The 19,575-nt window shown below is 41.4% G+C and overlaps 3 protein-coding genes across 3 annotated transcripts; all 3 read right to left on the reverse strand.

Moving 5' to 3' along the window:
• Nucleotides 1-1,656: 1,656 nt before the first annotated feature.
• Nucleotides 1,657-6,012, reverse strand: fance (FA complementation group E). The gene is made up of 10 exons (XM_044350865.1): nucleotides 5,723-6,012; nucleotides 4,244-4,820; nucleotides 4,038-4,082; nucleotides 3,891-3,947; nucleotides 3,472-3,615; nucleotides 2,934-3,057; nucleotides 2,585-2,660; nucleotides 2,395-2,461; nucleotides 2,171-2,296; nucleotides 1,657-2,075 (listed from the first exon to the last, which is right to left on the reverse strand). The coding sequence occupies exons 1-10, from the start codon at nucleotides 5,932-5,934 to the stop codon at nucleotides 1,971-1,973; spliced, it is 1,533 nt and encodes a 510-aa protein (XP_044206800.1). The 5' UTR covers nucleotides 5,935-6,012; the 3' UTR covers nucleotides 1,657-1,970.
• A 92-nt stretch (nucleotides 6,013-6,104) lies between these two features.
• On the reverse strand, nucleotides 6,105-11,520 carry mkrn4 (makorin, ring finger protein, 4). The gene is made up of 8 exons (XM_044350866.1): nucleotides 11,407-11,520; nucleotides 9,980-10,108; nucleotides 9,609-9,862; nucleotides 9,410-9,498; nucleotides 9,046-9,296; nucleotides 8,848-8,955; nucleotides 7,109-7,208; nucleotides 6,105-7,013 (listed from the first exon to the last, which is right to left on the reverse strand). The coding sequence occupies exons 1-8, from the start codon at nucleotides 11,499-11,501 to the stop codon at nucleotides 6,867-6,869; spliced, it is 1,173 nt and encodes a 390-aa protein (XP_044206801.1). The 5' UTR covers nucleotides 11,502-11,520; the 3' UTR covers nucleotides 6,105-6,866.
• Nucleotides 11,521-11,756: 236 nt separating this feature from the next.
• Nucleotides 11,757-19,242, reverse strand: ppardb (peroxisome proliferator-activated receptor delta b). Its single transcript, XM_044350864.1, has 8 exons — nucleotides 18,854-19,242; nucleotides 15,862-16,260; nucleotides 15,603-15,754; nucleotides 15,364-15,502; nucleotides 14,692-14,894; nucleotides 14,219-14,425; nucleotides 13,876-14,119; nucleotides 11,757-13,770 (listed from the first exon to the last, which is right to left on the reverse strand). The coding sequence occupies exons 2-8, from the start codon at nucleotides 16,199-16,201 to the stop codon at nucleotides 13,523-13,525; spliced, it is 1,533 nt and encodes a 510-aa protein (XP_044206799.1). The 5' UTR covers nucleotides 16,202-16,260; nucleotides 18,854-19,242; the 3' UTR covers nucleotides 11,757-13,522.
• Nucleotides 19,243-19,575: the final 333 nt, after the last annotated feature.

The raw sequence follows: 19,575 nt of genomic DNA on the forward strand, positions 1-19,575 counted from the left end.
CCCTGTTACTTAATTAATATTTGTTATTCTCCTGTAAATAATACATATTTACATTCATATTCGCTATTTGAATAGAATTTCATGACACTATAGCACTGCGGAGTTGTTCATAAAACAATAAATCTGTCAATATATACTACTCATGTCTTTGTTCTTAAATTACGGTATACAAGACAGCGGTCCTATATAAAGACCAAATAGCAGTGGTGGAAGAAGTATTCAGATCCTTCACTTAAGTAAAAGTACCAATACAGCAATGTAAAAATACTCCATTACAAGTAAAAGTCCTGCATGAAAAAGAATAAGAAATACTTAATTAATCCCGAGGGAAATCTAAGTGTCACAACAGCACCGAAAAATCCTATTTAAGTAAAACTACATAAGTATTATGAGTTTGATGTGGTTAAAGAATTGCAGTAAAAGTAGTGGTTTGGTCCCTCTGACTGATATAATATATGACATCATTAGATTATTAATACTGAAGCATCAGTGTGTAAGCAGCATGTTACTGTTGTAGCTGCTGGAGGTGAAGCTGGTTTCAACTACTTTATATACAGTTAGCTAGTTTAGTCCAGTGGTTCCCAACCTAGGGGTCGGGCCCCTCCAAAGGGTCACCAGATAAATCTGAGGGGTTGTGAGATGATTAATGGGAGAGGAAAGAAGAAAAAACAAAGTTCTGATACACAGTTTTGTTTTCAGTTTTTGGACTTTTCCTCTAATCTTTGATTTTGGTGAAATATTGGATTATTTGGACATTTATTGAAATGAAACCATGTGAGAATTTTAGAGGGAAAAATCACTATTTAGTAGAGCTGTTAACAACTCATAGACATCTGAAATGTGACCCCGACTACACACTGCTTTTTGTAAGACGTCAAAAGCCAAAAAGGTTGGAAACCACTGATTTCATCTTTAACAATGTGTTGTATTTTAAAAACTTGTTATATTATCCATTGTGTCAAATCTTCATCTGAAAAGTAACTCAAGCTGTCAAATAAATGTAGTAGAGTAGAAAGTACAATATTTCCCTCTGAAATGTAGTGAACTACTAGTATAAAGTAGCACGAAATAGAAATATTCAAGTACCTCAGAATTGTACTAATAAGTAGTCTACAGTACTTATAGTAATTGTACTTACATTCCACCACTGTATATTTTTAAAGTTGCTCGGAATTATGATGTCACTAAACTCCATTTACCATTAACATGCCTGTCAAGCACAATCTGTAAACTCCCACACAGTCATGAAGAAAGGTCCCATCAGGCAAAATAAGTGAAAACACCTGTGTAGGTAGACGACGGCTATGTAAGGGATTTAAAAGTATAGATCAAAAGTTCATAAGGGGCATATAGCATGAAAAACTATAAACTGATGAAATAGAATCATTGATGATTAAGGAAAAGTGCAGATGACAAAGCTGCAGATCTCAGTGTCTACATTTGTAATATCACATTCACCCTGAGCCTGATAATATTTTAAGTATCTACATTCTTTAGTAGCACAGAGCTGTACAGTTCTTGATTATCTTCAGTGGGGTGAATTAATTCTGGGTAAATAAAGACTCCTTTCAAACACAGATACACAGACGAATGAGCAAACTAAAAAGACAAAAACAAATAAAAACCTTTACTCAGTAAAACTAAAACACATGATCATTCTGTTAACATTTCAGTAATTTTAATGGCAACTATCCAGAACAACACATGATGAATATAAAAGCAGGATAAATTTGAACTGCTACACCAAAATTTTAAGTTAACAAAAGTCAGGAATGCAAAGGTCAGCATTTTGGAATATTTTCTTTAAGACTCAGGGGAATATTTTATAGTGAGAAAGGATATTATTCAGTGTCAAACTGGTGAAATGAGGTACTTCAGTTTTAGGTCAGAACATTTTCCAGGAGAAGCCAAGAACTTATTATATATTATAACTTATAACTTTATTTACATAAACAATGTCAGATGATATTTTATGTGTGTGTGATTCTTTTCAAAGCAGCTTGGAGAGACTTTTTCAGGAAGGTCTCATTTAACATCAGGCAAGCAGACAGGGAGTGTTTGTGCGCAGCTGTCACCTGGAAAAACAGATCAATACATAAGCAGAATGATTAAAAATAACATTTTAATGACTGTTCAGCCATTATGCTTGATATGAATTTAAAAAACTTACATGACTGCTATATTTGGTGAGGACTGTTAGCATCATTTTTGCAAACTTGACAGATTTTGTGAATTGAGGACTCTGGTTAACAAGCTGTTCAGTGAACTGTGTGAACAGTTCTTCATTCAAGTCAGGCTGAGAAATAAAACAAACAGGCAACTCAGTGACGTTTGATATTATGACTACATGGTCTTGCAGCACTTTTCCCATGAATAAACATGGCCTCGCCTTACCTTGGAGTCTAGCAAGCTGTGGATAATGGAGAGCACTGCCTCGCTCCACGTGATTTTGAATGTCATCCTGGAAGAAAAAAAACAGCATCAACAATCAAACAATAACCATATGAGTTCATTATTATTTTGTGCTTATCTAACTTATTACTGTAGTTACAAATAAATAGAGAATAAACATGCTTTATCTTACTGGAGCACCAGTAGTCTGTAGTGGGAATCCAGGCAGCCTTCAATTAATCTGTTCAGCAGCTCAGCCTGCGTGTTCCCTGAAAACAAAATAACAGAGTTCAAAATAGAGGATCAGTTCATGTTTGGGCCAAGAGATAAATAACAAGGTCCTGGCTCAGCCCTCCATAACATCAAAGCATCTGTTGTGTTTGTCTGGACTTGAACCAGGACATTGAATCCATGCCAGGCGCAGGACTGTCCTGCTCTGTAACTCTGCTACCCACCACAGCACAAGCATCTCTGACTCAATGCTTGTAATGTAAGTTAATAAATTATTACTGTTCTCAGTGATGGCTCAACCTTTTCCTCACCTATGTTCTTCTCCTCTAGAACTGGTCCGATCAGAGCGTGGCACATTGGTCTGGTGTAGCGGCTACAGAATGATGTCACTGTGGTGACCAGACATCTGGAGGCTGGCTCTGACAGGGACAGGACCTGTAGTACATGTAGCAACAGGATATACTGTCAGCATCAAACTGCAACACATTTCTTCGCAATTAGAGCTGCGACGATTAGTTGATTAATCGATTAGTTGTCAACTATTAAATTAGTCACCAACTATTTTGATAATTGTTTGGTGTCAATTTTAGAAAAAAATGTCCAAATTCTCCGATTCCAGCTTCTCAAATGTGAATATTTTCTTGTTTCTTTAGTCGTCTATGACAGCAAACTGAATTTCTTTAGGTTGTGAACTGTTGGTCGGGACAAAACAAGACATTTGAGGACGCCATCTTGGACTTTGAAATTTTTTTTTCACCATTTTCTGGCATTTTATAGACTTAACAACAATCAATTGATTAATGAAAATATTTGTTAGCTGCAGCCGTATCTGTGTTGTCAATGATGTACCTTCTGTAGCAGGAGGCTCTTGATGATTGTCGCTGCCGTACTGTAGCTGAGGTCAGGAGAGAGAGCCAGAACGCTGCTGCACAGTTTAGGCAAAGTCTGCTCCGGTAAATCAGGCAAACTCAGCATGTTACATAACACCTCCACCTTAACAGGAGACACAAAGATGTGGGATTAGTCCTTTCACAGTGCCTCAGCGAGCAAATGAACAGTATGAGTGGTTTAGAAAAGATTCCTGACTTGTGTTGTGTTGCAGTGCATTCAAAGATGTTTCTAACAATGTTGGTTCTCCATGTACATGAATGAGGTGGACAAAACCACCTTTAAATATAATGCACTGAACATATACATGTTATATATACAAGTATGAATCAAAGGGTAAAACATTGTAAAAATGTCAACTATGGGATCCAAGGACATACTTGAGTGGGGTCACAGTCATTCAGCACTTTGAACACATCCATGGAGTTCTGGTCCCACTGTAAACAGACCATAACAGTTACAGTAATACCAAACGTGACTGAAAAGTCTGTACCAGATACAACAAAAAGAACACATTTCTTTTTTACCTCAGTCTGACTTTCCAGTAATTCCTTTATTTGAAGAACAGAAACCTGAGGAAACATAAAAATAGACCAATACTGTTAGTTTAAGTGGAAGCAGTATGAACAGTGTGTAAAATTACTATCAGAAGGGAATTAAATCATTCTGTCCCTTTATGGAAAGAAAGCAAACTGGTAAAATTGTGAAAATATTTGGTTTTGAGTTTCTTTACCTTTATATGTTCAGGAAGTGCATCACATGGTGCTGGTTGCAGTTCTTTAGCAGGTGCCTCTGCTGCAGCATCATCCTCTAATCCTTCTGATATCTCCTCATATGTGCTCTGTTCTTCTCCATCGACACGCTCACTGCCACAGACATCCATCTTTATCCGTTTACTCTGCTGTCCTGTTTCTTCACCATCTGAATCCAGAGTGACAAAGCTGCTTTTCCTTTTCCTTTGTGTCCCCAGTTCTGATAAACTAGATGCACTCTGAGATTCAGGTTGTACTGTTTGAGAGCTGAAACACCTGGCCCACCCGCCGGTCTCACTAAAACCAGCGCAGCGCTGTGACAGCTCTCTGAGTCTGTGGCTGCACACTGGAGTGAACAGAGGCTCCTTATTGTGGGCCTTCAGATTTCTCTCCAGCTGTCTAACCAGAGCGGTGATCCAGGGGCTCGGATGAGGGTCCTGGCTGAGGCATTCGAGCACACGGAGCACAGTAGTCTGAGGAAGAACTGAGTGGACCAGATACATGAAGGACAGCAGGTTTTGTTTGAATAATGCTGGAAACAGGCACACCAAGGGTTTACTAGAATAGATAAGGAAGAAAACATGGGAGTGAGGCATAAGCACGGATATGTGTGACATAATATTGTAGATGTCAACAGTTAGTTAAGCACTTACGTAGAGCTGCAACAATTAGTCGATTTATCAATTGGTCAAATGAAAGAAAATTAATCACCAACTATTTTGATAATCTATTAATCATTTGAATAATTTTTCAAGCAAAAATTGATGGTTTTGAGCTCTCAAATGTCATAATTTGCTGTTTTTTTGGTCTTACATGATTGTAAATGGAATAATTTGGGGGTTTGGACTGTTGATCAGGGAAAACAAGACATTTAATGATGTCACCTTGTGATCTAGCATATTGTAATGGGCATTTTTCACTGTCTTTGGATGATTTATAGACCATGCAATTAGTCGATTAATATAGTTGCCCTACACATGGATTTAGTTTAGCACTTCTCTGGTGCAGAGCTGAAGATGATTTCAGCGTGATAGTTGAAAGAGTATTAAGCAGACATCAGCGGGATGGTGTGTTTAAATTTAAAAGCACCATCAGTGATCCACATGTACAGGATAAACCCAGTACTGAAACCCTCACAGGTCTGAACCAGTTGTCACTGTCAGACTAACTTTCCTTTGAATACAAAGAATCTTTGGCAGCAACTAAGTCAGAGTAATTTTTAATAGGTTTGTGGACATCAGCAAAACTGTATTTGTACACATAATTTTGAGATATAACTGCGAAAGAGAAATGCTACCTTTACACGCGGTTTCTATAGCAACATAAATGTTAAAGCGGTTATGTTGCTAGGGTAACGTCACTATCCCTGATGAAAATCACCGTTGTCCCCTCTCCAGCGACATGTACCACCAAGTTACCGGCTTGTCACGGAAACCTAACGCCGTAAACTTCTTACTTACACAGTTAGAGGCTGGGCATCAGTCTGTGGGCAGGTTATTTCGTCCCGGCACAGTGTTTCCATCAGGTTAGACAGGGACACTCCGGGGTTTGCACGCTGCTGCCTGTGGAAGACACCCAGCGCTCTGTGGACACCGGAGGCTCCGGACAGCAGCGACCGGACCAGCAGCCTCGACTGTCCATCGAACCAATTCACAAACATACCGACGTCCATTCCCGGCTGACTGAACTGCTGCTACCCATAGATGTATTAAAAAGAGACCCGCCAATGTTTGTTACGTTTCTTCTTCGTGAGTGTAATTTCACTGAATCTGTGCTTCACACCTCCACCTAGTGGTGAAAGTCAACTGTAGCAGTGTCAATGAAAAGCACAAGACACACGCCTTTTCAGTGAGAAGCAATGTTTTATTTTCTGTGTACGAGTACAACTTGTTTTAAAAGAAATAAAAAACGTTTTCTGTGCATGTCAACAGGAAAAGGGTGTCATGACTATCACTTAAGGCAGGCATCTTCAGTAGTGGACATCAGCAGGAAGGGGTACAGTACACTTTTTTTTTTTAATCTTCAGACAATTAAAAATACCATCCACACAACACTTTAAAATATCAAAATGGTGCAAATTGCTACTACACAAGAAGTTCAGCAGTAAACAGGGGAAAGGTTACGGGGAAATTACCAATCTGCAACATGTTTGAAGCACTGTGGATGTGGGAAATACACCCCAACAAGACCACCACAGATTAAGTACAAGATAATTAGGAGGTAGAAATTGAAGGTTTGTCATATCAGGGGTTCTTAATCTAGAGCAGGGCCAACAAACCATGTGCTGTGGAGAGCCAGGTGTACGTGTTCTCATTTCCAACGAGCAGGTGATTTCACAGATTAGTTGCTCTCTGGTTGAAGGAGTGCTGTTAGTAAAATTACCTGCTGTCGTCTGACTAATGAACACCTCACACTGGGCCCTCCACGGCGCATGGTTGATATCCCTGATCTTGAGCATGGCTACTCAAAAAAAAAAGTTGTTTCAATACTGATCCGAGGAGGACAGGCACATCAAATCACAGCCACGTGTTCTTCTGGGGCTGATGATTTTAATGAAACGCCCCTTAAAGAGGTTTCAGGCCCTGCCAAAACGAATGAAAAAGCTTAGAAATCGTACTCCTCAGTGAGGTAAAAAGGAAAGTCAAAGTCATCATCGTTGTCGTCATCGTCCCCACTGCTGAGAAGGGTCATGGCTATGAAAAAATTGAGCAGATCTACACCATCGTCGTCATCTTCATCTTCTGGAACATACTATTGAGCAAGAGACAGATGTAAGGGGAAAAAATATATACATACAAACGCATTATCTCACAAATATGGCGTTGAGAACTTATGGCAATACTCACAGGAAATGACCTGTAACGTGCGGTTTTATCATGCCGGTAAAGGCACTCTGTTTTGAAGGGACAGCATCCGTATCGTGTATAGTAACTGCAGCTTTTCTTACTAGATTCATAAAGAGATGAGACAGAACAGGAGAGGGTGTTTAGTTATGTGCGTGCATTACTCAAACCAATCACAAGAATTCAGCATTAACTGGTAAACGGGATGCATTTATATGGTGCATTTCTAGTCTTCCGACCACTCACAGCACTTTACACTACATGCCGACATTCACACTCAATCACTCATACACTGATGGCAGAGGCTGCCGTGCAATGTGCCAACCTGCTCATCGGGAGGTCTAATGCTCAATCTTATTCACGCACGGCACAGCCTTCGGGAGCAATTTGGGGCTCAGTATCTTGCCCAAAGGACACTGTCCTGACATGTGGACTGGAAGCCGGGGATCAAACTGCTGATCTTCTGATTAGTGGGAAACCTGCTTTACCTCCTGAGCCACAGCTGCCTCCGACTTGAGATTCATGGAATTTTGCATTTAACAGACACAAAGTTCTGAGTTTGCAATCCTTTGACATGTATCCAGTACATATTACAGCCAAACATATACATCAATGACTTCAACATTGTATATGTTGCCCCTGAAGAATCTATGATTTTGATGGCAGATGTGTTGTACAGAAACTCTGAATACAACATATTTTAATGCCTTTGAGGTTTTAAAAATTGCAAGTTGAATATAACCCTAAAGCATATCAGGCAAAAGAATCACTCCTACCATTTCAAGCACAAGAGTTAAATATCAGTAAACATGCAAGAGGTGGAAGAGCAAGAGCTGAGAAGCTGCAGTGACGTCTTTCTACGATGAAAAAAAAAAAAAAAAAAAACAAAAAACGAATGACTGAAGCCTGGAGATGGTAACTACCCAGCAAGGTATGCACTGGTGTGGACATTAAAGATTTTTAAAAAGCTCAGCCCTGTAAAACCTTAAATTCAGGATTTGTCAGTTGGTGTTTGTAAGCACATAGCATTCAAAGTTGACCCCTCCTCCCCGGCTCAGAGGAAGCGAGACAGAGAGAGTGCAGCCATGGTCGAGTGAGAGAGAGTGAATGAAGAGAGCGAGCAGCGCTGGCAAGAACAAAGCCGTGAATCAGATAAATAAAAATGCTATTTTCTGATAGTTTCACAGCAGTTACGTTCTAAAGCACAAATAAACACACCCCACACACCTCCACACAACCCTGTGGGAAGGCGCCACATTGTTGGATTATGTGTGAATGCAGATTTTCATCCTGTCTGCTGTAGCCTCTCTGCTCTGCGTGTGTGAAGCTCTGCGTGTGTGTAGCTCAGTTCCACCCTCAGTCAAGCAGACACACAGACCTGCAGCTATTTATACATCCATGACACAGAGAGCAGAGAGACGGAGACAGTGACAAAACCTGGTCGCTATATGACAAGTCCTGACCTCACACCCTGCGTGCTGTTATTGGCTGGGGGCAACACACACACTGCCCAAAGGTTGACACCCAGAAACATCCCAAACTCAGCAAAAATAATGAGAAAAATACAGGCAGTGGGCAGAGTCTCTGTAGATAAATACACCACCCCACACCTCTAGTGGGTCATAAGTGATGACTGAGTCTATACATTGGTTTTTTTTTTTTTAGGAAAATCCTGCCTAGATACTTTTACGCCCCCGCTGTAATGATTACTTCTGCTATCAAGACTGAATCTGACACCATACCTGAATTTCTCTTTGAAGGCAGCAATTAGGCTTTCTTTTGCTTGTCCTTCGACCCAATACTTGTTAGGCACATAAAAGGCAGACCTGACTCGGCACTGTGGGCAGCTCCTGAGGAATAAACATTAAACAGTGATGCCAAGTCAGATTCTTTATGAGGTGAGGTCAGAAGCTGTTTGAAATTTGATTACTGAAACCTACTTTATGGCATCCAGCCCGAGGTCTTTTGTTTTCCTCCAGGTCCTGATGCAGTGTAAACAGAAGGAGTGATTGCAGTTCGGCAAGATTCCAAAAATTTGATTTCTTGGGTCTGCCTTTTCATACACCTTGTCCATGCATATGCCACAGGTCACATTTTTACTCTGGAGGAAGGCCTCCATTTCCTCCACTTTCCCCTGAGAGGTAGAGGCTGCAGCAGCACCAACATCCTCCGTCTCTTTGGAAGAGTTCTCCTGGGCCCAAAAACTTTGCAATCAGCAAAAACCTCCTAAGTTCAATCTAGTTTAATCAACTATTATGCGCTGTAGAATTATCACACTTAAAATTAGCCAAATTAGATGCAAACCTGATCATTTCTTCCATCACATGCACCTGCATGAGCTGCTCCTGAGCTCTGGACCGACTCCCAAGAAGCAGCTAGATGAGAGTCAGTGTCTGCTTAAAAAAAAAAAAAAAAAAAAAAAAAAAAAAAAAGGTAACTTAAGTGAAATGAAATGAATGAAACGCTGACCAAAGTCAGTTTCACCCATGAAAACATCCAGTACCTCGTGAATGGTCCTCCGCAATATCTGCTGCCAGGCGCCCGGTGTTGTGCTGAGGATTTGAGACATTAACCACAGAGTGACTGTGTTGCATGCTGCGCTCTCGCCTGGATGTCACATCAACCTGCATGAGACCAGGCACTGACCCTCTTCTGCCTGGTGGAGCAGTGGCCACCCTGGAAGAGGAAACTGAAGGCATTGAAGCTCTTCTGCCAGCAACAGCTGCATCACCTTCAGGCTGAAGGATATGGAGATACCTAGAAGTGGAAAATATTGAATGTGCTCAGGAAATGTGTATGCATGTCATCATCTTTTATTTTGTTGCAGACAACTGAGGGGGGGAAAAAAAAAAAAAAAAAGTGTAAATAACTTACCTGCAGCGATCACCATACCAGCATCCGCCTTTCTGATAGTATCTACATATTTGGGATGACGATATAACTGGCCATTCATGTCGATAATTACACCTTGGTCCCAATCTGCAAGAGCCATTTATGAACCGTCTGCAAGGGAAAAGGGTTCATTTCTATTATGTTGCATCAATTGTTGAGTTATACTGTATTTTTATTTTAAGTCTTTTGGGGCAAGAACAGGTCAAGTCTCAAGTCTGTCAAAGCAAGTCCAAGTCAAGTTACAGGTCTTTATAAGCAAATTGCAGGATGCAAGTCTTTCAGGTCGCTGAGGCCATTTAAAAAAAAAAAAAAAAAAAAAAAAAAAAAAAAGGACAGCATTTGAACATTTCTTCAAAGACATTTTAGGGTTTTTTTTGTAATACATAATTGCAGCCTGGTCCATACAATGCGCAGGCCCAATTAAATAATCAAAGAGTGAGGTCATGCAAGTACTCTTTTGTACTTACTAAATTTCAACTTTTAGGGTTTAAATGTGAAATCAGTACATTCATCAGTCAAGTCCAAGTCAAAGCTCAAGTCCTATTTCTTGTGACTTTTTCAAAAGTCTGACTTGGGTCAAAAGCTCGAGTCTCGAGTAAGTAGATACCCAAACTTCAGGAGGCAGCAACAAGAGTTGAACTAAGGGCTATAAAAACAAAACAAAACAAAACAAAAAACAAACAAACAAACATGCATGTAGTGCAGTTCCCTCAGTAAACGGTCAGAAGAGTTCCTATAATGTGACCACGTATGCGGTATGACATCAAAGGACAGAACTAGCTGTTAGTGACCGTTTGAAAAACAACGGTAGCTTCTCTAGAAACACCATCACAGCCAGCCGGCCGTTATTACTCAAACAGCATAGAAACAATGTCAAAATTGTTAACTTCCCATATCGCCAAGTTAGAGTGATGTTTGGCTGTAAGTTATAAAGTCATAAATGCTAATTAACTGTTGTCACTTCTCCCACACAGACGAGGTTTCCTCAATAGCTTGTTTACGCGCTGTCGGAAATCCGTGCTGCAAAAAGTCACTAACTTGGCTAGCGTTAGCCTCTTAGCTTAGTTAGCTGGGTCCAGATATGTTGAATGGGATAATTGAAGCTGACAGTTTGGCTAATATTTTCAGCTATTGTCCTTTCTAGATAGATCCAATTAATGACATGGCTCCCCACGTTGCCATCCTCTTTCTACAAAGGTAAAACATCCACTAAAGAGCAACTTTATATTATTTTAGTTACAACTAAAATTATCAAATCGCACTTTTTCGCCGTAACGTCCGCATTCGAACGCACCACAGCAGCATTTGAAAGTAGCACAAGCTATCGATAACATGAGTAATGTTTCTCTGTGTCAGACCTCCTACTTCCCTAAAGTTCCCGACACCTTCCCAAGTGTGACTCAACTTACCTACAGACACCTCCACTACGGGCAGCAGAGAAGCGCTCCATTTCCGAGCCCATCCTCCTCCGTGTGTTTTGACCATGCCGCCAGTCACCCTCCATCCCTCTAGTTATCTAAATAGTTGACAGCCGTTCCCTTTCAGCAATTAACCTAGCAACGAACCAATAGAAGCGTGACGTTGACGTTTGTACGTTACGTATTCTAATTTATCCATAATTCCACTTATCTGAAGTTTAATTAATGATAGTGACATATCAAGGAGTACTTTAACAAGTAAATAAAACCTTGATGAACTGCAGACATGTGTATTAGAAACATATATCTGTCCCATATTAAAAAATTGAGAAAAATCAGTGTTAATATTTCTAATAAAGTTTATAAGCGAGATGTATCTTAACTAGAGCTGCAGATGGTTACATGTGACTATAAGGACGAAATTCTTTCAAGTCATAACACATTTTTTTGTGAACAAATATGTCAATCCATCACTTACACAGGCATAGAGGTAGCTTACATCAACTTTTTGGTGCACTTTCTCGTTTTTATCCACACCCCTTTACTTGCTTGGCACACACTGCACATTAGCCAATGATATCAAATTTGCAATTTGTACCAATAGCAGGAATTAAGGCAAAAAAAAATGTCAAGAGATTAGATGAGACAGTGGAATATTGTCACAGATCATACATTAGAGGTAGATAGGGATCAAGACAGAATAAGAGCACAAGAGGAGGATTTCCAGGAAGAAGCCTGGCCCGAAAGAAGGCCATAGTAAGGCTATTACAGTTGTGGGTCTCCTAACAAGACAAATCAGAATGTACACAAAAAAGGCTAAGACTGTGGTAAAATCATGGGTTAGCACAGAAAAGACTTATTTTTTATCAGATTCTAGATGTTGAACTCTAATCATCTCCCAATAATGATATCATGGTATGCTGGTTTTAGGTAGAAACCTGCTAAGGCGTGAAAATCCAAATTCCTCATCAAGGAAAAGTTTGTCGTTAGGCTTGACGATATATTTGGTACAACCTAAACTAAATAGGCAGGCATGTAATAAGAAAGAAAACATATACTTAATACATAAAACACGGTGATAATTCATGTTTTGCCCTTACAAATATGATCAACAATTACAAATAATTAGTGACATAATTACAAAGAGTAAACTAAGAAAAAACCTTAAAATGGCAAGTTCATGATCATTTGCATGTCAAAAGAAGAAGAAGAAGAAGAAGAAAAAAAAAAAGGAAAAACATGCTGTCCCTTGTACTTCAGTGGGTCAGGTGTTTATAGTGTCAGCTTCAGAAACAAAATCTGTGCAGCATAGTCCATTAGTTACCACTCAGGTAGATGGCTTTAAGACAAAACCTATATAACTTGGATCTCCACATTTATTGACAAATGGAAATGGTATTGCACAGACAGCTGCATTGAGAGAGAGCTCTACACTGCTGGAGCCAGCCCAGTTTGTGTTCTATAAACCAAATGGCAAAGATAGAGGTCACTGATGATGATGATGATGATGATGATGATAATGATTATAATAATGATGTAAACAAAAACCAATTTGTGCATCTTCAGCTTTACCGAAAGTCTGAGAACAATCACTCTACCAAAGACATTGGCAAATTTTAAGAAATTCTTGTACAGTACAAACTGACGGCTCTTTTTCTGTTTGAACTATGCCATTGGTGTTAAGAACATGAAATGCTTTCCCTTTACAGCAAAACACAGAGCCGAGGCGAGTGAGGAGAAGCTCTCTCTAGACGCTGCTCTGGGGTCAGCTTTGCTATTAGGATGAAATCGGAGCAGCCTCGGTAAGAAAACAGATCATTCTCACTGTTAGGTGACCGTTGTGGGAAACTAGGACTTACAGCAAATGATTCCAGATGCTCATCATACACACACACACACAGACACACATTGCTGTGCTGAAGGTAATGCTGACGTTGAGAAGACTTTGCTGATTGTGTTAGCCCTACAATGTGACTTTGCTTCATCTGCACATGTTAAAAATCCATGCCCGTACGTGGAACAGTGCTTGTACTGAATGCAGTGTATTATTAGAAACGTATATTCAGTCTGTAACAGTATTGCTAGAAGCAGTCTGTGCTGGAGACTACTAATACATGTCTTTGTAGATCTCCTGTAGTAGAGGGTGGAGCGAGGTCTCCGACTCAGTCTTTTTGATCTTTTGGACAAGCTGAGCGTTCTCAGTAACCAGCTGACGGAGGTCAGCCATCTTCTGCAGCAGCTTGGGGAAGAGGTAGACAGAGTCAGAGTGGTTTGCTTGGAGGTGGAGGTCCAGCGCCTGGAGGATGCTGTCTTGACTCTGCTCCACCTGCTTCACGTTCATTAGCCCAGGACGATCTGAGAGAACGAGAAGGCACCACGGGACGGGTTATTATCAGTCATAGTTTACACTGAGCAAAGATAACATCTAGCAAAAAAAACCAAAAAACCCTTCAGTCTCACCTCCACAGAGAATAATGGCAGCAACAAACAGGGCCAGGTCACTGTCATCCAGCTCCAGAGCGTTGAACTTGACAGCAAACTCAAACTTGGGCTCCATGATCTCACTGAAAGGCTTTCTTAAACTACGCAGGAACTCCCTGGTCACAAAGCCTTTACCATTGGCCACCAAAAGTCCATCTTTGTTCATGAGAGAGGGCAGCATGGCAAAAATAGCCTCATGCACGCCGTACTTCAGCAAAGTCACCTGCAGGAAGCAAACAAGACAGTTGTACGCAAGTTATTTCCTACATAGACATATACAAATTATCTCACCGTGCAGCACACAGAGGAGACAGTGACTAACCTGGTCATTAAGGAAGAGGTCCACAAACCCTGGAATGCACTTGGCGAACTCGGTGAGCTCTCGCACAGTCTCCACCGTAGTGCACTGGCAGCGGTAGAACACATGGACCCCAATCTCCTTGGTCAGGGGTGCACCTGGAAGTAACTGGCTCCATACCAAACCACTTTCTGCCTTCCAGAGTGTGTCTACATCGTAGATCACAAAGGGCTAAACGGATGACAAGAATCCAACTGACACTTTAAAGACTAGAATATACCTGGTATGACATTTTTGAGGGGTAAGGTATTGAGTGCTAGATTAAAACTCTGCACTTTGTGGTTCACTTGCATCTTTTCAAGTCAGACTGTACAATATGCTTTAATTTCTAAACATTTCAAGGGTCAGACAACAGATGTAACGACATATTATGTATTCATGTATCTGTAAAACCAGGCAGTCAAGCTCAGATGAGCTGTCCTAAAACTGGAACATACCGAGGTGCTGCTGGTTTTGCCCGTCAGGATGCTGCGAGCCCTCTTCTTGGTCATGCTGAGGTTCTTCTGGTAGGCTGTGTTGACTTGTTTGGCCAAGGTCTTCAGGTCTGAACCACCTGGTTTACCGTGGTTCAGCTCCTCTGCAAGCAACCCTGCCACCAGCTTCTTCCGCTCCGCCTCAGGCATACGTCCATATCGGATCGCTGAGCAAACACATACATGCTGGTTTTTTATTTTGAGTGGTTATTCCAAGAGTGAATCACTTTGTCAGTACCACAGTTGGGTTCTGATACCTGGTTTTGTTTTTAGAGCAAATTCCAAGTTAGAAAAATACCCAAAAGTTAATCAAATGCTTGCACTGAAATACCCATCACCTCAGTGAACCTGAAGAACTGAGAAATTACAAGTGACTGTGCGCTCTGCTTGAAAATTAATTTTTCTTTACCCCCCAACACCACATTATGGATAAAAGTTCCAAAGGAGATTAGAAAGGATTTGAAATAAATGAGTAGTTTTTCTTTTTATTCACGTCAGATTCAATAAAATTTCATCCCCCCTTGTCAGTAAAATACCTTTTCATTCAAGTCTTGGACTTGTAAAAAGAATTATTTTGCATGTTTACTGTTTTAAATTATTTACAAAGTTCATTTGCTAAAATATTTTCCCACTCACCATCATGGGACATTCCCAAAGACAGGCACTTCTGGAAGCGACAATATTGGCACTTGTTACGATTCTTCTTCTGAATCTTGCAGGAACGCTCACAGCGCTCATATTCCAGTTTCATCCGCACAGTTCGCCGGAAAAAGCCCTGAGTGAGAAACAACTGGTTCAGCGGCTTTGATAAACTGTTGCTAACAAACGATGTAATTTAAGGCAGCTATTCTGCTGTGTTACACAAATTGCATTACCTTACAACCCTCGCAGGCATGAACACCATAGTGGAAGCCAGAGGCCTTGTCCCCGCAGACCTTACACTCCACGCTGATCCCAGACGCTGCGCTGTCTTCTCGGCCAAGACGCAGCTGCTCTGACAGCGAGGGAGACGAGGTATGGGACAGGTCTGCATAAAGAAATGCAAGAAGAGTAAGGTTCAGGAATTATCTATCATCTAAATACACGTCCATTTTCCAGAAAGCATGTGATGGGATGTTGAAATAAAAGTCTCACCTGTGTAGCTGGATGCTGCACTGCTGTTCTGCCTGCTGTGATCGTTTTCCTCCTGATCCTGACTCTCTTTCTCTCTTTTCTTCTGGTCCCCTTTCAGGCCTTTAGAGGCAGGCACTACCTCCTTCTCCTCCTTGTCCTCTTCATCCTCACTTTCCCTGGCTTTAAGGTCTTGCACGTCTGTTAGCTCTGACACACTTGTCCCCCCGCAACTGTCTGAACCTCCAGACTCTCCCTCCGGCGCCGTCCACCTAACATCGGCCGTGTCCTGGGGGGACTTGGGCTCGCAGTAGCCGTTGACCCTGTCGTGCTGCTCTTTAGCAGTTTTCTGAAACCCTTCCATGGTTCCTGTTGAAGCTGACTCAGCGGCTCCCCTCTTGTCACGTTGCCGTCATAGCTCCACTAGTTAAGAATGAAATCATTTGTTTTAAATAAGCAATATTAAATTAACAATGTATACTTAATACACAGAGCAAGAATGAACACTAGATCACCGTTAACTGGCCTCTAAAGCCCACATTTAATCTACTACCTCGCTATTAGACCATAAAATGCCCTCCTCAATGCTGGTTACCAGTCTCCAGCCATGCTGCATGTAAAGCTTGTCCGAGCATGTAGCAGGTTCAGGTCTTGATAGGCTTCTATCAACTGAAGTGTATTTATTTAGGTGTCCTGTTTATTTAAGAGCCCTTTCACATCTGCCTCACTTGGTCTGGACTTTTGGACTTTTCAGTTTGATCCGAACCAAAATTACAGGTGTGAAACCTCCCCTGGACCACACAGCCAAACCTTGGTCCAACGAAAAGAGGTGGTCTCGGTCCAGATCAAACTGCACCATGGTTCGGTTTGTTTCTAGTGTAAAAACTTTTTTTTTTTTTTTAAATGGTTTGGACTTTCGGACCAATAACAGGAAGCTCAGGCAGGGTATCGTCAGAACTGGAAAAAGGAAAAATGAGCTCTGGTAGCACATGGGGAGAGGAGGAGAACAAGTGTTTAATTGAAATATGGTCCAATGACGTTATAAAAAGTCAACTGGAAAAAACTCATAAAAATGCCGACACTTTCCAGGTATTTTCCGAGAGGATGAGAGAGGGAGGATATGAGAGGACAGGAGAGCGATGCTACCTGAAGATACAGTAATGCCATAATAATATTATCATAGAGAAACAAAATGATTTTTTCATTCATTTTTCTCCATTAATTCAAACAGGGATAGAAGGCTATCTGCAGAACTGACAACACACCAACGTCAGACGCACGGCCGTCCACAAACCAATAAATGTCAAGTATAAGGAGACGCAGCCCACGTAGATGATGATGATTGGACATATCTACGTCATGCAAAGTTCTTCAGAGCGCGCGCATAATTGCAATGTGAAACCAAAACTAATCAGATCAAATATATACAGTGGAACAAAAACAGGAACCTTGGTTTGAACTTTCAGGTGTTGAAAGGCCCTGAGCGGCCACAGAATGTCCTTGATAGTAATAGGCTTATAACATGATTTACATACACTGTGTGTGTGGCCATGCATGGATTACCAAGCAGAACAGACAAGCAGGGTCCTCAGACCATTAAGAGCCCTCAACTCCCCACTTTTGAAGACAAACTTCCAACATCTTACTAATAAGGGTAGATGATTTGGATAAAACCCTTAGTCACAGTATATGTCATTTAATATCCTGATATCAATATGTATCATGTAAATTAATTGAAAAACTGTTAACTGATAAAAATAACTAGTCAGGAATGTCAGTTTTCGGCTAATACAGCAAATTTAATACCTGGCAGATCAAGGCACACACACATTGATTCAAAACTCATATAAAATTGCAATATTGACATAAAGCAGTCCTGCTAATTGATTTTGAACAATGTCCAATCTGGCCTATTTGTAAACTCAAAGATGTTAAAGGGACAGTTACCACAGAATAAACAGTGCTGCTAATTCTCTGACGGTCAAGACATTTTTTTTAGCATCTCAGGGAATACAGTACATTGCCTTTTTGACTACTCTTTCTTCCTAATGTCCTATCAGAAGACGTGTCTAAAAGGCTAAAAATCCAAATTAAAAACCACAAGCCTGGACACAAATAAGGGCCCCAATCTCTATTAACATACTGGGCCCAAAGCACCAGATCCCTGAGGCGACCACAGTTTTCATTAATGAACATTTCAGTCTGTTCTCTGCTATCTTAAAAAGTAAACTTTGTCTCTTCTGCAGCTTGGAGACATCTGTATTATTGTTTGCCCCAGTTTCATGGTAGGGTGCACAGTGTACTTGGAGGGTGTTTTAAGGGGACAGGGTGCATGCACTGTGTACACACTGAGCAGTGTTGATCGTTGGTGGGGGCGGTGGGGAAGGTGGTGGTGGGGGCCTGGGGAGGGGGGGGGGGGGGTGGGGGAGTAGGCTTTGGGGATGGGGGTTACATTTTTGCCCCGCGGCCCCCTAGTGGATTAATCCGTCCGTGTGTGTGTAGCTGTGACCTGACACAGCCACAGTGTCTACTTATGTGAGATTAATAACCTGCTTACAGTGCATACTGCTATTAAATGACTACTAAAAGCGGTACAAAGTCTAAACTCTGTTTGTTTTCGTGACATTTCCGACAAAAACCCCGCCAGAGATGAGGAGTGTTAGGACTTGTCCAGCAGACAACCTGTCACACTGGTTCTCGGAAATATCTGCTAACGTTACTGTGAATTGTTTGAGTCAATGACAGGACTGTAACTGGATACAAGCATTAGAGAAAGGAAAGGACGACTAACTTATAGACACCATTAAACTTTTTTTTCCTTTTTTAAGCTGAAGTGGGAACAATATGAGACGTTAAACTGTCAGCAGGCCGCCGGAGAGAGTCGGCACGGCGAGCTAACTTAGCTAGTTAGCTACTAACCTTGAATGTTGACTACCACTAGCTGTTAGCGCGGCTGACCCACATTCCCGTGTGTGCCTTTAAATAACGTTAGCAGGCTCTTGCCAAGTTAGCTTACCTCTCCCAATAGTGCTGCTGGTCCAGGAGACTTTTTTTAACGCTACGAGAAATTGTGCACAGGCTGAAATAAACAGCAGTCCCCGAGTCCAGTCCAGGAGCGATCGGCTGCCGCTGACAAGTAGTTTGAAGTCACCAGCAGGAGCTGCTAACGTCAGACTGCTAACATAAACTTAGATTGATCCAGGCCTTCATGTAGCAGCCGAGCTGACACACCGCTGAGCTCAAGAGGCAAGAAAAACAGTTTGGACACTTTTGTTGGCTGCCATATCACATGCAGATAAGCATAGTCAACAGATAATCCCTCCCCGACTGTCTCCTTGTTGTTCCTAGCTTTGCTTTGCTTTGCTTTGCTTTGCCTCTCTCTCTCTCTCTCTCTCTCGCTCTCTCTCTCTCTCTCTCTCTCTCTCTCTCGTCACATGCCAGGACACAGCCCCCCCTCCTCACCCCCTCACCTCCCCGCCCCCCCCCCCACACACAACAGCCTTCCGAGGATCACTAAAATATGCTGTTGTTTCTGTAATCTGTAACTGTGTGTAGTTATATTTCTCTGTGGAGCTGCACTGATACTAAAAGGCTTTAGAGGACATCAGGAAATGTGGCATTGACCATGTCTGCAGGGATAGATAGATAGCCCACATGGGGTTTAAAGCCCTTTGACACAAATCTGTGCTTTTCAGTTATGTAAATAAAGTTAACCTGACTGCCTATACATACATACAT

This window comes from Thunnus albacares, chromosome 5, assembly GCF_914725855.1.
Source record: "Thunnus albacares chromosome 5, fThuAlb1.1, whole genome shotgun sequence".
NCBI lineage: Eukaryota > Metazoa > Chordata > Actinopteri > Scombriformes > Scombridae > Thunnus > Thunnus albacares.

What these genes read in the sequence shown, in the direction of transcription:
- fance (XM_044350865.1), bottom strand. Translation starts at nt 5,934, where the DNA reads ATGGACGTCGGTATGTTTGTGAATTGGTTCGATGGACAGTCGAGGCTG. An exon ending in TACTGGAAAGTCAGACTGAG is followed by an intron (nt 3,948 to 4,037) that starts GTAAAAAAGAAA and finishes GTCTGTTTACAG; the next exon opens with TGGGACCAGAACTCCATGGA. An exon ending in AGAGCCTCCTGCTACAGAAG is followed by an intron (nt 3,058 to 3,471) that starts GTACATCATTGA and finishes CATGTACTACAG; the next exon opens with GTCCTGTCCCTGTCAGAGCC.
- mkrn4 (XM_044350866.1), bottom strand. Translation starts at nt 11,501, where the DNA reads ATGGAGGGTGACTGGCGGCATGGTCAAAACACACGGAGGAGGATGGGC. An exon ending in TGGTATGGTGATCGCTGCAG is followed by an intron (nt 9,863 to 9,979) that starts GTAAGTTATTTA and finishes TTCCACTTCTAG; the next exon opens with GTATCTCCATATCCTTCAGC. An exon ending in GTGATGGAAGAAATGATCAG is followed by an intron (nt 9,297 to 9,409) that starts GTTTGCATCTAA and finishes TTTTGGGCCCAG; the next exon opens with GAGAACTCTTCCAAAGAGAC.
- ppardb (XM_044350864.1), bottom strand. Translation starts at nt 16,201, where the DNA reads ATGGAAGGGTTTCAGAAAACTGCTAAAGAGCAGCACGACAGGGTCAAC. An exon ending in TTTGGGAATGTCCCATGATG is followed by an intron (nt 14,895 to 15,363) that starts GTGAGTGGGAAA and finishes GTGTTTGCTCAG; the next exon opens with CGATCCGATATGGACGTATG. An exon ending in TGCCATTATTCTCTGTGGAG is followed by an intron (nt 13,771 to 13,875) that starts GTGAGACTGAAG and finishes TCGTTCTCTCAG; the next exon opens with ATCGTCCTGGGCTAATGAAC.